Genomic DNA, 16,435 nt, shown 5'->3' with positions numbered 1-16,435 from the left:
CACAGTAAACTGCAAGGAGCAGGAACAATATCTCGAAAAATGCTCATCGCCAGCAAAAGGTTTTCGGTAAGATGATCGCAGAATCGTTTGAAAAATAGGGTTTAGTTCTAATTGCGTTGCTACTGCAGATTCTTCTTGCATCGCTAGTTTTCTCGCTAGCTGAATCGGTGCCCAATGCTCTACTGGCCACTTCTTTGACGACGGCAACGCTTAGCCCCGTGCGCAATTCGTCCCCGGAAACGACGGCCAGCGATGGACTGGGCCGTAAAATCTTTCCTCCCGTGTTTCGCTGCAAACGGCGGAAACCCAGCAAACGGCGGCGTGTGCAAAGCTTGACCGGCCGAGTGCCAAGCATACAGCCTGCCAGTGGGCGCTCGTGGCCAATCATTTAGTGTGGTACCGCGAATTAATCATCAAGATCGTTGGGTGTTCTGTGCGCCATGCGCGCCCCTTGACCGAGCGCTAGTTAGAGAAGGGATCTTCGGGAGACCACGTTCTATGAACGACGCGTTCCCGCTAAGAGAGCAGTTCTAGGGAGCTGCACGTGATACGTGTTTGGGTGTGTCATTAGAGTGTAAATGCACGAGTAGGTAGAAACGTTTTCTTGGAATTAAAAATAATACGGTAAAGTTCTTCAAGAGTTCCGAGAAAATGCTCTTTGGTCGTAAACCACAGCTGACCAACCGGAACCCTCTGGCTATGGTGGTAGCCGTCAAGTCCTCGTTTCCAGCCTCCAATTGCTTTCTTCAACAGTTGCTTGGCAAACACGAACGATTTGGGATGGTGTATTTATTTGCACTTTCAATCACTTTGTTTCGATCCATACATTTTTTCAACCTTTCCTCACGAGGTATTACCGTCATTCGCGCCTACGATGGTGTGGTTAACATCATCAAAGGGAATCCCGGATCTCGTTATGTATCGATAGATGACTTCCGAAACGACTCAAATGCATTCAGAGGCATTGACCGCAAGTAACATTGGTACGATGATGGAATAGGAATAGGAACTAAATGACGGTGAAAATCGTACAATTTCACTTCGCATTTACTGGTGACGCTTCACGTGAAGGACAAATGAGTTATTAAAAGATTTTTATTGCTCCTGAAATTAGGGAGTCCGCCAACGCTCTAAACATCTTTTGGGCAAACGAATTGCATACCGCACACCGAATTCACGTGAATTTCATACAATCGTGTCACTAGCGTAACAATCTGTATCCCTGTGACCAGTCGCAGTCGCATGATAATTCAATTTCGACGAATATCTCAATCACTTCAACACAATCCTGGCGCGAAGAAGATAAACGATTGTTGGCAAATATTGTCCTCAGAAATGCCAGGTCGATAAGCCGAACGCTAATGAAACTGACCTATGCCCGATCTCACCATGGTTATGACGACAGCAGCAAGCTCGTGGCTTCGTCGACCATCTTCGACCAAGAACCAGTTCCAGGCAGTTCCGTGATCACACCTTGGCATCGCTCGTTACAGGGTGGCGTTCGTTGGTTGGTTTTGGGGACGGGTGCGCTGTTTGCCGACAGATTTGCGTCGCTCCAGAGAATAGCTGCCGGAGTTGAGCGCGCTACATTTTTACCCATGTGCCATTCCTCTGTACTTCTACGTCACTGGTGCTTGCATCGGTAATTTGTGTTGCTGCCGCGTGCCACCACCGGTCCAAGATAGATGGTCGGTCCGAGATGTGTGTGACTAAGCCATATGGTAGGCGGAGTGGCCATATAAATGGTGTCGTTGCTCGATCGATCACTAGCAGTTGAGTGTGAAACCTGGTCCAGTACGCTTGAAGTGTGAAGATCTTCGGCCTGCCCGCCTTGACACAACTTTGTATGCAGAAAATGAGCAAGGTAAGGTCCGGAAACTTTGTGCAATCCATGTCAAGTGCAAACGAAATAAGGACTTTAATAATCTCTTATGCCCTCTTCTAGTTGAACGTTTTGGTGGTGTTGATTGTGTTTGGGGCTACCTGCAACAGCTACGCGATCGATTGCATGGACTTGTGGGACCAGGACAGTATCAACGAGATGCTCGAGGATCGCCGACGATACCAGCGGTCTTTGCCGGGTCACCACCATCACGACGATGAAGCGGATCTTCTCGACTGTTGTGAAGAAGCGGAGGACGACGACGACGATGGTGACGATGGTGACAGTGACGAGGAATGTTGCCACGAGGACTCATCACAGGAGGAACCGTACCACGACGACGAACATCGCCATAAACGAGAGGTGCACGAAATTGGAGCCTTGGATGTAGATGATCCCGAGGCCGGCGCCTCCGACTTAGAAGCAGCCGAAACGCATCTCTTCCGGCCGGTGTTCCGCTACAAGTCTCAGTACACCGAACGGCGCCGGGTGCGAACGGCCGCGGATGGAAGTACCAATTTCGCTCCTCCTCGACCATAATCGCTTGCAAATGTCGTATCCATCTCTATCGCCGTCATCTGTAAATTATTCATCTTACTGCGCATCGCAAAACGCGGACTAACAACGGCCCGCGGATATAGTAATAAAAATAGTTTCTATCGTGTGTTTGTACAAAGTGAGAGAATTTGTTCTCCTGGGTTCTTTTTTGTTCACAGTTCAGGTCGCTTAGCGTAGCATGTTGATGCGATTGTTTTCGTTGGCTTGTGAAAATCACGATCAACTGTGAATTTCACCCGCGATTGGTCGCGCAATGGCGCTATCCATGCAGGTTGTGTTTGCCGGTGGACACGTGCACGTTTCCACAACAATCTGTTGGATGTTGTTGGTTCTGTATGGAGGTCTGATTTTCAAAACTGAGTGCAAGCGTTTTACAAGAACTGGCGGATCAGTACCGGTTGAGGTTGAAAGATATCAATAGGGTTCAATATTCAATATTCAATAGGGTGATAGACGAGTTGAATGGAGGGGTTCCTATCTCTTGTTGTTCGATCAAAATGATAGACAATCGATGGTGGTTATCTTATCGGTACAAGGTTAGATAAGAGCGTTAACTTTTCTTTACGTTTACTGTTCCATCGTACACCAGGCGTCTCCACGGGGGTAAAAGGTCTCCAACCGGAAACCACAGTATTCAAAACCAGAACGGTATATGGTTGTGTGAGTAGAATTGTTTGAGCGATTAATAATTTATCTGTTTATTATACGTTTATTGCCATTTCGATACAATTTTTATGATTTTTGCATAAATGCTTTTGTTCAGCCATTCTCGAAAAAGGATTTTGGATTTACAATTTAATTTTTTATGCAACCGTTTGAATCTCTTCATGCACCGTTTCATAGGGTTGCAGAATGCACCAACATCGAACCGGGATTCATTTAGTAGTACCCAACATTCGCCTGGAACTCTTTCAGAAACACGTCATTTAACTCCTCGGGTTTAGTCGTCATAATTTTATTCGATTACAGTGTCCGTCAGAGACAGAGTCGTGTGTTGGGTCGGTTACTTATAATAGTTTAATGTATCGTAGAAATACTATAGTATGCAGAAGTGGAGTACAAAAATCCTACAGCTAGCCAATGGGGTGCTAGGTAGCAGAAAGCGGAATAAAAAAAGGACAAACTCTCAGTGGGAAGGTCCCGTCCGTTCATCCAACACACCGGTCTAGGCGTTCCGAATGCCGAGGGCCTGCTCGAGCTCGGCACGCTTCTGATTGACCTTAGTGAAGAAGTAGCGCGAGACGGCTTCCTGTGTCCACGGCTGGTAGTAGAACTCGGCCCGCCGTTCCTCCTCCGGATTGCCGACAATGTCGGTCATCGATTTGAGGTCGCGCGTTTGCGACACGATCCACTTGTGGATGAACGTTTGCGGGTCCTTAGCGAAGCTGAGGAAAAACTCCCGGTTCGTCTTGAGCTGGTTGATCGTTTCGACCGTATCGTGGATCTTGCTGTCGAGCGTCTGTATCTCTTGCTGGCTGGCAGTGCTCAGCAGGAACGTGTTCATCTGATTCTTCAGCGTGTCGTCCACCTCGACGTCGATATCGTAACAGGCAGTCTGCTTGTTCTCCATGCCCCCCTCGACCGTAATCACGTGATTGATGACGATCGGATCGGGCGGGTGCAGCAGCGGGTTCAACCGTTGCGGTATTTCGGCAAACTTCATACGCGGGCAGCCAAAGATCTGCTCCAAGTACTTGTCACACGCAACGTACTCGCGCTCGTGCGCATCCTGCAGCTTGTGCGTCTTGATGTACTGCCACAGCGCGGAGATGATGACAGGGCGCGTCTGCGTGTGCACTCCAAGCAGTCGGGCCAAGCGCGAATCGAGCTTAAACTGCAACGGCTGATAATCGAGCAACAGCAGGATGGTGCAGCGCACGTTCCGATCGCCTGGACGCTTCACCTGAAACCCATCCGTCTCCTGCGTCGAGTGCGTACGGTGCCACTCGACCAGATGATTGTCCGGCCCGTAAAGATCCTTGTCGAGCTCGATGACGAGCGACTTGAAGAAGCTGGAAAACTTGCGCTTGATCTTCGCCGGATCGGACTTGTTGTCCTCGAGCAGGCGGCCCTCGACGCGGAGCTCCCACGAGGCCACCGAACCGTCCGCGTTCGTGTCACCCTCGATACCGTCCTTGCTCGGGTAGAACGTGTTCGAGATGAAGATGCGCAGCTTGCGCTTCTGCTTCATCGGGCGCTTCAGCGCTTCCTGAATGTCGAGCCGCTTGCGCATGATTGTCGCATCCAGCTTTCTCTCGAACGCCAGCAGGTCCATGTAGGCCTGCGATTCCGGCACTAGGTCGCGCACCTTCTGGGGCAAGATTTTATCGGCCAACTTTTTCTTCTTCTTCGCCGAATAGTCACTAAAAGCAGCGGGGCCAACACACCTTACAGTTACAGCAATAAGAGATCCGTCAAAGGCTGATTACTCGGTCGGGTTCGGGCAACTTACTTCTTCTGCTGTGCCGGGTTCATCGATGAGCGGCTTTCGGCGCTTCGCTTGCCACCGGTAGCGCCAGACATTGGGGAGCCGCGCATGTTGCCACCCTGGAACGTGGGTTGCATCGGTCGCTGATGCTGGTTCTGGCCCGAGGATCCGCCTCCCATCTGCGGCGGCGGAGTGTACCCACGGGGCTGCGAACGGGTTTAGTGCGTTAGGCCGCGGCCTAGATATCGATGAGGCTTGGGCGCTACTTACTGGGAAATTGTTACCCGGTCCGTACGGACGCATCACTGGCGGGGGCTGATTCGTTTGCCCCGGAGACGCTGGATAGCGTTGCGGGCCTGCCACCGAGTTGGCGTTGGCCGCCGGGAACCGTTGCGACATGATGGCAACGCGGCTATCCGTGGAACGAGACCGATCTGTGGCTGCAAAACTGTAAAAACAACTCACCACAAGCCACAAATGTACCCAAACTAAAATTTATTGCATTTTGACGCGAACCAGACGCGCGCCGATGCAGCAAAACCGTGTTGCCAACCGATGCAGCAAAACGTTGCCAAAGCACGCAGCCAGATGCATTTTTAGTTCAACTTTTTTCAATAAATGGGTAAAATAATTAGTTTAAATTTTCTTCTTTTTTCTTTTCTTGGAATTGCAACCACCAATACTACCACAAAACGCTGCTTATGCAAGAAAATATGGCAAATTCAATCCATTCCATCTTCCCAAATGTTGCTCTCGTACTTATACCAATTTATACTAGATGAAAGGAAGAAATGCTGGAAAAAATTTGAATCAGCCGTTTATGTTTCATGCTGGATAGCCTTACTGTTACTTTAATGAAAAAAATACTTTGCGTTGCGTTAGCGAAAAGATGAGGATTTCTGATCGAAATATGTTTTGTGGGAAAGCATATATTTATGTAAAAAATTGCGAGTGACTATGTTTCAGGAAACTCTTAAATGTTGATTTACTGTTTCGTTGTTTTTGTTAGAATTTCTGATTTCGTTTTTCACATTCGGCATTAAATAAAATATCCCAGCCATCGGAGGTGTGCCGGGGTTCGAGGTTGAGAATGGGTTAAAATCTTCACGATTTCGGAGTGGTTTCCAGCCAATGATTGCCTTTGCATATTCTCTCTCTTTCTCACTGTGCTCTCTTGTTTTTTAAAAGATGCAGATTATTCTCGATCGCCTCTAGGAAGATCGAGTGTAATCAGTGAACGCCCTACCACAAACGGTGGTATTTCCTGAGATGATGTGATTAATTTTTTTATTTCGCACGTCTCGCCAGTCGTCTCAAACTTAGTCGTCGGACAACAGGCTTGTGGGACAAACGCGTTCTATTGTTTCGTACCAAAAAAAAACAGTATACAATTCTATTGCAGGATGAATCAATCTATTCGCGTTGCAGTGGTACTTGTTGCCTGGCTCTGCTGCATGCCCTCTGTGCAATGCCAAGGAACTGCGCTTGGTAGGTTTCAGTAGTCGAATGGGACTACCAAGTGGCTACCTCTGGAGCCTAATCTTGTTTTTTATTCTGTCAGAGCTTTTACGACAAAATCAGTGCATCTGTCCCTGCGGAAACCCAGCTGGAGGCAAGCAGTATTTCATTTCCAACAAAATGGTAAATTGCCTATTATTGCCTTTTGCCGCCCAGCGGATTATTTATGTCACTCTTCTTTCTTTCTGTTTGCTCTAGTTGAACTGGTTCGATGCAGTTTCCTACTGTAATGCTATCGGAATGTCGATTGCCAGTGTTAAGGACAACCTGCAAAACTCAAGACTCCAGCAGTATCTAGCGCAAAACTATCGCATCACGCGCTCCGCAAAGTATTGGATTGGCGCTAACAATCTGAGCAAGGATCGTGCGATGCAGTGGGGTCTCAGTGGAATTGAAGTTACCTTTAATGCGTGGGCCTTCAATGAACCGAGTCACACAGCACCTTTCTGCGTCTATTTGGATGGCAGCACCATGAAATGGAAGAGCGAGGCTTGCGGCGAGGGAGAAAAACTGTTTATTTGTGAATACTAGCAATAAATGGAAGTTCTGCGCTCGGAGCACCCAGGCTCGGTTTAATCGACCCGGAACCGTTGGCAGGCGAACTTCTTAGTGACGCTGCACTGAAAATCGATCCACTTTTGAGTTTCCTTGTTGACGGCAGCGCAGTGCTCCATCGGAGAGTTGTCCGATTCGCGTACGTTGTTCGGTTCACCTTTGTCCCAGTTGGTGACTTCGGGTTCAACTGGGCGGCCGGTGAGCGCCCAGCGGTACACAGTCTGGTTACCGAGATCGTTCGCTCCGATCCAGTAGAATTCCTCCTCCGGATCCTGCTCCTCTTCGTTGATCGTCTCGCGTAACGCGTCCAGCTCGGCCAGGTTCAGCACCTCAGCAATCTCCATGCCGACGTTGGCACAGTAGGACACCGCTCCAAACCAATCCGATTTCTACAATCACAGTACGTTCATCAGATCGTTTGACAGCGGGTTAACGACGCGATCACCGCTAACTGCACTTACTTGTAAAGTAGGGATGTAGTATTCCTTCTGGGCGCTAGGTTTACACGGACACCAACACTTGTTCCTCCAAAGGATATCTGCAGAGTGACAATGATGAGTAAGGCGCAATAGCCACCGGTTCGTCTACTTGCCATCGACATTACGATCACCGGAGATACTTCCTGGAGGATCCCTCGGGTGCTGTCCTAATACGGCCGGAGTCAAACATAAAAGTGCAACGGTGAGGACGTACGTTGTGTGTGCCATTTCACCTTTTTACACGAGAACTGCCCGGGATTGCGAGCGGTGCAACTGTCGAGAGCAAATGAATGTTCAGTTCAACAGTCTGGGGATTCCTCGTAGAAGCAATCGAACTCGCTCGATGACCCTCAACGATCCGTCGGGCACGAGCTGATAAGGATTCGTTTAGTTCGATCGTTTAATTTTACTTTTCCATCGAACGGAGATAGGAATTGTAATCTCTAATAAAAGGGTATTACAGAACTTTGCTCGTTTAATTAAGAAACATAAGCAGCTCCTCTTTTTTTTGGTAAATATGACATATTTATTTAACTACACATTTCTGGCCAGTAATGCGAAACCTTATTTACAAATAAAAGACACTTACACAGAAAACGAACACAAACGAGACGAATGCAGGAGGAAAAGAGGTGCATTCCGCCAACCGAGAGGACGGTAACGAAAGCAGAACAGGATGCTACCGGAACAAGGATGCCTCTAGAAGAGGAATTGCCTCCCGTTCGGGTGAAGCGAAGAGACAGAGTGTTTAAACTTAGATCACTATTCGTTCCACGCCCGCCGGACGGCCGTTATTTGTTGATGATTGCGTCGATTGCGTATTAACTATATAAATACTACACGATAGAGTTAGAGGTCGATCTCCGCGGTGACGTTGGTGGCAGTAGAGTCAAATCACCTGACGACACACGCATCGCGTAAACGGTGGACCGACGCTGGCGTTGGACTTCCGGTGCCTTCCGGTGAACACTTGTTGTTGTTTTCCGTAGACCCGAAGATGGGTTTTGTCTTTGTTTTGGCGTTCGGACTTCGATGCATGCGGGACAGCAGGAGAAACGGCGAAGATGACAGAGTGTCCGGGAAAACAGACCCCAAACAGGCAGACCTTAGACTTCGCAGATGAAGTACGTCTCGAAGCTGCACGGCGTGTCGTTCCATTTGAGTCCCTTGCCATCGCGGTTCCACAGCTCCAGACAGTGTTCCTCCTCGCCGTTCTCGTATCGGAAGTTGTTCGGTTCGCCGGCGTTCCAGTTTGTGAACGACAGTGGCCGACCGTTGGAGATCCAGAAGAAGTTACCCTCCTCGGCCAGATCGGTACCGGAGGTCCAGAAGTGTTCCGTGGCTAGTCCTGCAAGTCGCGCCCGAGACACAGTTACCGGCGCGGGCTATTTGAGAGGCACACCCAGTCGGAACTTACCGTAATCCTTAACGTATTTCTCCAGTCGATCGTTTTCCTCCTGCGACTGTATGCTGGCCAGCTGCATACCGTGGAAGCGACAGTACTGAAGGGCTTTGAACCAGTTGGCCTGTAACCGGGGCATGCGTTAGAAAAGATCAGCGAGGATTCCGGTGTCATGCTTACCTTAAAGAAAATGCTCAAATAGTAGCGCTTCTCGCCGAGTTTCAGTAGGGGCATCGTCCACCGTGGTGGTGCTGCGGACTCTTCCACACAGTTGGGGCAATCTGGAACGAAAAGTCGTCGGTTGAGAACTAGCACGAATATTGGAACATTCATTTAAAAGTAAGCCACCACATTAGCACCGCTGGTTATTTGCTGAGCTGTTTTCAACCTATTAAAATTGAAGCTTTCGACTCAAACGGAAAGTAGCGCCCATTAGCCCATAACAATTATCTTAGCCCATAACAATTATCTGTTATCTGGAGAATTTCACTTAAAATGCAAATTGGAGTCCCCGGAAAAGGATGGACGGGTCGGCTTTGATAACTCAATCTGGCGGTGCTTTAGCATTAAGCTTCTGCAGCTTTTTCGCACCCGAATGCCTAATTATAACTCCCCGCGATTCACTAATTATAGCGCTCCAGCTTGAAGCTCTCCCTGGAGATTCGTATGAAAATTCACGATAACCAGTAGCGGACGAATTAAATTTTATTTCCATCTTTGACCATTTGCCGAACGCGTGGCAGTTGTGTTACGGAATCCGACCCCGTTTGCAAAAAACGAACAAACTTCAAACTGTCATAGACAAACCGGATCATTTGAATAGAGCATTCCGATTGTGCTGTTGTGACCATCGGGAAGGTGTCGCAAGCACAGAAACCCTCCATTCGATTTGGTTTCACTTTCGGCACCGCGTCACTTGCGGGGAGTGCGTCCAACGCGCTAACCGCTCTCGGGTCCACAATGATCGATGGCCGCACGAATCGCAATCAGCTGCAGCTAACCACGCAGAAAGAGAAGAAGAAACGAAGAACCTATCCGACAGGTGCATTAAGGTTAAGGTCGCGCCGAGCGCGCCACTGGCCGCTGGTCAGCTCCGAGCTCCAACGGCGGAATCTTCCTCGCATTAATTAAATTCCTCCAAGAGTGGCAAGACCCGACCCGTAGAATACCGGCCGGAGGTAAGATTGATAGCAAGAGACCCCCGAGACATACGACAAGGAAGGCCTCCGGTAAACGCGCCTCAAGTGAAAGGACTGCCGTAGGAATCTCGGGGCTTCATCACTTCTGGACAGTCGAAGCATTCCGAATTCTGAACGACGTTCAAGATCTCATCGAACGGCTTACCAGCCCGGAGACCCCAAATATTGTCACATACTGCCCGTGCGAAGTGGTACGTGTTCGGCACACCGTTTATGTAATGGAACCTGAAAGTGGCCACCGTACCGGACCGGAATACTTCGCGCCCATTGCGTAATTGCCATCACCGTCACTGCCCCGGCGGGGGGAGATAATTCAATTTTGACATCCCATCGCGCGAAGGTGGCTCTGCGGGCCGCTTTTTGGGGAAGATGATGATGCTAGGGCGTCCCGAAGGCCACCGGAAAAAAAGTGACTCTTTGCTGAGAAGCAGAGCCCCAGTCGCCAGTCGAAAGCCGCCGGCCAGCCGGGGTGATGTGAGATTAATTGCGTGGTTACGCCTTGACATTTGCATTATTCGTGAGCGCCGGTGCCGATCTTCGGGCTTCGGCTCTTCTTCCAAAAAAGATCCCAAAACCCCTTCCCCAAAATATTGACACATGTGGCGAATGTGGCGGTGCCAAATGCGTCCGAGGACAATCACGATGATGATGTTCGTCTTGGCCGCGAGGATCTTGCGTCTCCATTAATCTTGTGAGGAATTTTTCACATTTCCGAATCGTAAAAGGGCAACATTCAATCAAGACCGCTAGCTGATGTGGTAACGCTTACGCGGCCATCTCAATCAGGCAAATCTCTTCCAATCCGGCAGACCCAAAAAGGTAGTCATCGAGGAACGATTTAATGTGCCGGAGAGGAAACGATTAGTATCATGGCTAATCCAGGGCTCGGTGCGTTTCGCACGACGCGACCCATCCGAGAACCGATCCCAATCGAGAAAAGGTCCCAATGCCGATAGTGTTTCGGTTTTCCGTAAACCTTTGGTCCGACATCTCGGGGACTGTTGGTGACCCTCGCGCGATGTCCGGTTTGATCAGCCTCGAATAGCCTTGCCGCAGGGTACGGTATGACCCCCCGCGACGACAGCATTGATTTCGGCTACAAAAGGCCCCCCTTAAGGCCGAACTCGAATTCCCTTCCTTATGCTCGGAAGAAGATCTTCCTTGACCGGAGCCTGCGGTGCTTCTGTTTTATGTCCAGCTTTGGATCGAACGATCCAAATGTCATTGAAGTCACATGACATCTGTCAGGGTACGCAGGCACCACGTGCCAGGATCGCTGTAAAAGGCCAACCATCTCGGTCCATCGGCTGCTTTTTCTTCACCGGCCTCGGGATTCCAACGACTTCGCAGATGCTGGTAGTGCAGGTGGCCATAGCACCAGTTACGGCGACGATCACAATTGTCGATCACTGTCAAACTGTGGCCCATTCAATGCGGACAACCGCATTGCGTTCGGCGTTGCGAAACAATTGAACTGGCGGGACCCACTTCTAGGCTTTTCCGCATCGCGCCGCTATGTTTGTGTTGTTTCTTTCGCCCCATTAAAAGTGGCCAACAGAATGCGGCACCCTCGCACCCCGATCTCCTTGCCTTGCGCCAGCAGCATACGGACCACGTGCGTTCGGAGCCGATCATTATTTTTATGATCGAGCGCCCATGAAGCAATCGGCGTCAGTGCGAGTGCGTTAAATGGAGCCGCCGAGGCGCGTCTAAAGGCTAGGTTTTGTGTTTCAGCACTTCAGCACTCCGGCAGACAGTTTGCGATACGATCGCCGGGTCCTTTTTTTGGATTTGGAAATATTTGCATGATCGGTATGCGGCTCCATCTATCACCGCCTGATGAAGTTGATTGATTGGAGCCACAGCCCGCCCAAAGTGGAACCGAGTGAGCACCAGAGGCACCACCGTAGGGTGAATCCGCTAGTTCGTTCTCCGACCAGTCGGAGGTTCATTCGAAAGGTGGCAAGAATTCGAGGATCGAAGATGGACTTTCCAAGGTAAAACTATTTGATGGTCACATGGTGGCTTGAGATCCCACGGAGTCACGTAAACATAGTTTTCCAACACACATCCTCATGTGGAAGTTAGAGCCTTTGTCTTTGAAGGATTAGTGCGAGAAACACTCGAATCGAAAGAATTAAATTGAATTAGAAGTCCTATGATAAAATCAAAATAAAATTACGAGCATGATTGAAGTGCAATAAAACTCGCCATCGCCATAGTGCGAAACAGCTTCCGGTGAGATTTATTGGAAGCTACTAATTGGAGTTACTAATCAATGTTTAAATTTCCTATACATTGTTTTGTAAAACTAATCATACCATGTTACGTTTGTAAACGGTTACGAGCTATCTGTCACGTCTTTTCACATAACCAAAACATGTCCGATTTATGTAATTTTCCCCATTTTAACGTCTGAAGTGACGTATGTTTTGTATGCTCCCCAAAATAATAACTTCCAATCGCACTGTACGCTCGTGCTCGCCAGACATAATGAGCCCATTCTTTCGAATGGGCGTCTTGGTAGTCGATTTTTCCGCCCCGGGTTTGTTTTACTCAACGTGTGGGAGAAACCCCCAAGAACGACCGCACGGCTTCCGTGTGCTTCGAATCGACACGGAGAAAAGCACCATTTTCCCGAAGCCGAAAACGGGCCAACGAGTGGCGTTAACGCTTGGCTAATCCAAGCGACCCGGCCGGAAGCTTGCGACACCTTACGGGGCACGAACCGTGCCGTGGCGTGGCACGTTTTCCACCCCGTACACTCGCCACTCACACGGCGGCCCACCGAAGCCTCTCAAGGGGCGCTTTTCCGAGCGCAGAGCACACCTGAAATCACGCACGCCCCGTTCGCGATCGGGTTTCGCGCGTTTCGGTCTAATTAAGGTCATTTGTGCGTTACGAAAGGACATGTGTTTCTGTGTGATACAACATTGATCCCGCTAACCACGAGATCACGCGGTAACGTTATCCGTCCCCTTGCCCCCCGCTGGGGACCGGATTTCGGTTTCGGGGAAGCGCTTCAGATTCTTCGGCACTACCGAAGGGCTCAATGCCGACGTAACTATGCTAATCGATCGATCGTTAGGAAGCGCTTCGAACGCTATGATGTCACACAGAGATGTCTCTTGACCAAAACGCACCGACACACACGCAAGCGTTTCAAGCGATCAAAGCGGAAGTGCGCCCAAGTTCATAGGAGGATGCGAGGATCGGTTATTACGGGTACCGTGGGAGCTGCCAGCGATCGCCTTCGGTGTGGCACACTGGATCACACTTTCACTCAGCAGCACCACCAGCACGGACGCCAGGACGAGGAAGCCCGACCGATGCCACCGGACGTCGCGAGGATGTAGCGACCGTAGCGACATGCTTGCTGTTTTGACGAACTCCCGAAAAAAAATCAGAAAACAAAACTTTCGCTTTCACGTCGTCCACACACCAAACTCCCGACACGTGCACCGCCGAACAGACAGACAGAGGGACGCACGCACGCACTGACGCACTGCACCGTGTGGATTTGTGTGGCCGATGACTGCTAAACCGCGACTAACCGTGGCAGCGACTCACGGGGCCCGGGCGGCGATCGCACCCGATCCGACCCGACGATCACCTGCAGGGGAGACCGTCTCCCCGCCAAAAGGCAACAAGCGCAGGAGAGAGAGAGAGAGGGAGAGAGCACCCAAGAGGTCTCCCCACCGCCGCGCCCGGAACGTAAACAAAACGATGCAACCGATTCGTTCGTCGCGGCGGGGGTTCGTCGCTTGGTAAACGAAGTCTTTCGTTTGAAACGACCGTGCGCGGCTAGCGATGCGCTGGACTACGCACGAACTGGACGCAGGACTCGCTCGCGTTATGTTAATACTTCGGCCAGGGTTTGGCCGTGCGGCCTTGGAAGGCACGCACCCCGGATTTGGCGAGGATGGTTGGCAACCCAGCGGAAGAAACGGGACATAAAAAGTACGAAACACAACCATCGGGGTGCGGAATGCAGTTCTTTCGCCACTCCGGTGGCCGGTTCTAGTGCCGGTCATCTCTCTGCTCGGTTGCCCGGGTGCCATCTCGGTGTCTCGCACTGCGGCGGTGGCGGTGCGGTCCGCGATTTTGGACCATCGTCTGACCGGTTTTCGTGATGAACCTGCTCTACCACTGAGGCCCGGCGCTCTGAGACTACTTTCGGTTTTTAGAGGCATCCCGCTGCTGCTGCTGCTACGGCGGTCACCAAAAAGGAGAAAGAAAACGTAACACAAACACTCTCGCTCGCTTTGGTTGGAGAGATTTTTACATCATCATCATCGTCAACGGCAGCAACATCGTCACCATGAACGTCCGCCGTTCGGAACGGAACACGGGTGTAACATGACCGGGGAACCCTCTATTTGCGTGCCATCCGTGTGCTTGGGCACGTTACGCAAAGCATTATCACGCACGCGAAGGACACCGGGTGGGACTCATGTTTCCGCAGCACCCGAAACCCGGTGGCACCTGCGTTCGCCAAAAACATGACACACGCCATTCGCGACATATTGACATTAACCATAAATCACTGAAGGTTGTGAGTAATACAAACAGCATGGTAAGCGGCAGCTGCGAAAGTCGTGTTGAGTGAGGTTGAGGTGTCGATCGACTTCGCGAGGGTCACCCGCGACCTAGGTGTCCTGATTACCCGGTGAATGTTTGTGCTCCATAGTCCGGTTCGATTCTGGTCGGAACATTTCAGAGTCGGCCGGCTTTCGCAAGACTGTTCCACACGCGACTGTCCCCATGGCACTTTCTACGGGAGCGACTACGGTGCGGTGTCCTTGGACGGCATTCCTACTGCCTTCGAATTTCGGCAAAAGCAGATTTCCTTCGATCGCTTGAGCTAATTGTGCGTGAGTTAGTGAGGTGTTAAGTGAGGGCGACTCATTAAGCGAGCCATTTGGCCACTGGCTGGCTGGCTGGGACAGTAGTTTAATGGACACGACCCGTGTCCTGCACCTCAAAAGCTTACGGGTGCACTTAATTGAAATTAATGGTCTGGCGCTGAGGTCCCCACTGGGCGGTCACTAGGGTCCTGGGCATCATCAAACGGGAGCGCCAACTAAAGAGTTGGCTGCTAAACAAATAGCTAAATATACACTCTGATATCGGACGGGGGTAATGCAGTTGCCTTGAGCTCCAGTAGTAGGTTCCCGTGTTATGTAAGCGATCCGTGTACGCGTGCCGCACATTCCTCGAAGTGTATTGTCGTGGAATTTATGGCTTGCAAGTAACGCCGTACCGATTAGTGCCATACATTATTCATACCGCACGCTGATCGGAGAAACGAGCCATTCTAATCTCGTAGTGCCGCTGGGTTACTGCTAATTGAATTCTGTACTGATGCTGTACTCCGAATCGCCATCGGAAGCGTAGAACCACCAAGCATGACGGCCGAGTGCCCGAACCATGGTAACCGCTTAGCGCTGGTAATCGAGCCCCAGTATCGCTGGGCTCGCGATCCGCGATCGCCACAGTCATTCTAGAGCTCTGGGTAAGCCGAAGCTGGACCACATTCTTGCTCGCCTGGCCGGGCGAGATCGGGTGGCATTTAGAAAAACCAGATTCGCTTCACAAGCCCATTCATATTTCCGGATCATCCACCGTGTCCGGGGTGAGGTCAACGGTATCGCTCACTCTTTCGAGGCCACCTCGAGGATCCCACCTTTGGGGACCACCGGGCGAAGAATTTGCATAATCACGGGCGGGATCGCTTGGCGTTCCGGCGTTCGCAAGATTACGGTCTATGGTCCGTGTGTCTATTTGTGTGTAAAACATCTACACAATTAAGAATCGGAACCGGACCCATTCTGTCAGACCACTCCCGGCGGGTTTTAGAATGTCAAGCGTCCGCAGGATAGCCAATAGCCGATAGCTCTTGACCTTACCGACAGGCAGGCCCCAGGGAGCCAGGATGTTTCGGACCTCGATTCTAATCGGGTGCGCTTCGATTAAGTGAATAATTTATTATTTCTGAAACCAGAGCGTCCAACAGAGAGACCTCGGGTTGGTGTGTTTAATCAAGCGTAAAAATGTCACCCAAGTCCCTTTGAAGGGTGTCGTCGGAAAAATGCGTTGGAATTTTGATTGGTTCGACATTTAATTAGCGGAATGGATCGGTTGGGCGAAGCGAAATCGAACAGTTGTGATCCGAAAACCTAATTAACCTCAATCAGCAGCATGTTAGTCTTTGTGATCTGATGGTTTGGTTGGTGGGTAATCGAGTATGGCATTGTGAAGAGCGAAAGAAGAAGGACAAGATGGAGGCCCACCACTGTTGGTTAGTGTTCTGAACGGAAAAATACAAGCATATACTACCAATAAATATAGACTACCTCGTGACCACAACCACGATCGTTAGACGATAAGGTTAGTAGAGTTAGATCGCACACT

The 16,435-nt window shown here is 50.3% G+C and overlaps 5 protein-coding genes across 6 annotated transcripts; 2 read left to right on the top strand and 3 right to left on the bottom strand.

Annotated features, from left to right (window-relative positions):
* The first annotated feature begins 1,758 nt into the window (after positions 1-1,758).
* LOC131205243 (nardilysin-like) lies at positions 1,759-2,495 on the top strand. The gene is made up of 2 exons (XM_058197259.1): positions 1,759-1,864; positions 1,946-2,495. Exons 1-2 carry the CDS (start codon positions 1,847-1,849, stop codon positions 2,420-2,422), a joined length of 495 nt encoding a protein of 164 aa, XP_058053242.1. The 5' UTR covers positions 1,759-1,846; the 3' UTR covers positions 2,423-2,495.
* Positions 2,496-3,160: 665 nt separating this feature from the next.
* On the bottom strand, positions 3,161-5,296 carry LOC131212107 (brahma-associated protein of 60 kDa-like). 2 transcript variants are annotated; one of them, XM_058205852.1, is made up of 3 exons: positions 5,139-5,296; positions 4,893-5,074; positions 3,161-4,827 (listed from the first exon to the last, which is right to left on the bottom strand). In XM_058205852.1, exons 1-3 carry the CDS (start codon positions 5,265-5,267, stop codon positions 3,606-3,608), a joined length of 1,533 nt encoding a protein of 510 aa, XP_058061835.1. In that variant the 5' UTR covers positions 5,268-5,296; the 3' UTR covers positions 3,161-3,605. The 2 variants fall into 2 exon arrangements, with proteins under 2 accessions (XP_058061835.1, XP_058061844.1); XM_058205861.1 differs by having other exon boundaries at positions 3,161-4,803.
* An 872-nt stretch (positions 5,297-6,168) lies between these two features.
* On the top strand, positions 6,169-7,306 carry LOC131206090 (snaclec coagulation factor IX/factor X-binding protein subunit B-like). Its single transcript, XM_058198484.1, has 3 exons — positions 6,169-6,356; positions 6,430-6,509; positions 6,585-7,306. Exons 1-3 carry the CDS (start codon positions 6,272-6,274, stop codon positions 6,915-6,917), a joined length of 498 nt encoding a protein of 165 aa, XP_058054467.1. The 5' UTR covers positions 6,169-6,271; the 3' UTR covers positions 6,918-7,306.
* LOC131206089 (CD209 antigen-like) lies at positions 6,885-7,720 on the bottom strand. Its single transcript, XM_058198483.1, has 3 exons — positions 7,534-7,720; positions 7,403-7,479; positions 6,885-7,330 (listed from the first exon to the last, which is right to left on the bottom strand). The coding sequence occupies exons 1-3, from the start codon at positions 7,646-7,648 to the stop codon at positions 6,959-6,961; spliced, it is 564 nt and encodes a 187-aa protein (XP_058054466.1). The 5' UTR covers positions 7,649-7,720; the 3' UTR covers positions 6,885-6,958.
* Positions 7,721-7,937: 217 nt separating this feature from the next.
* LOC131205461 (C-type lectin 37Db-like) lies at positions 7,938-13,553 on the bottom strand. The gene is made up of 4 exons (XM_058197566.1): positions 13,251-13,553; positions 9,003-9,103; positions 8,838-8,946; positions 7,938-8,768 (listed from the first exon to the last, which is right to left on the bottom strand). The coding sequence occupies exons 1-4, from the start codon at positions 13,390-13,392 to the stop codon at positions 8,527-8,529; spliced, it is 594 nt and encodes a 197-aa protein (XP_058053549.1). The 5' UTR covers positions 13,393-13,553; the 3' UTR covers positions 7,938-8,526.
* Positions 13,554-16,435: the final 2,882 nt, after the last annotated feature.

This window comes from Anopheles bellator, chromosome 1 (assembly GCF_943735745.2).
Source record: "Anopheles bellator chromosome 1, idAnoBellAS_SP24_06.2, whole genome shotgun sequence".
NCBI classification, from domain to species: domain Eukaryota; kingdom Metazoa; phylum Arthropoda; class Insecta; order Diptera; family Culicidae; genus Anopheles; species Anopheles bellator.
The sequence above is the reverse complement of the archived record's forward strand: the minus strand, read 5'-3'. Positions and strand labels throughout refer to the sequence as shown.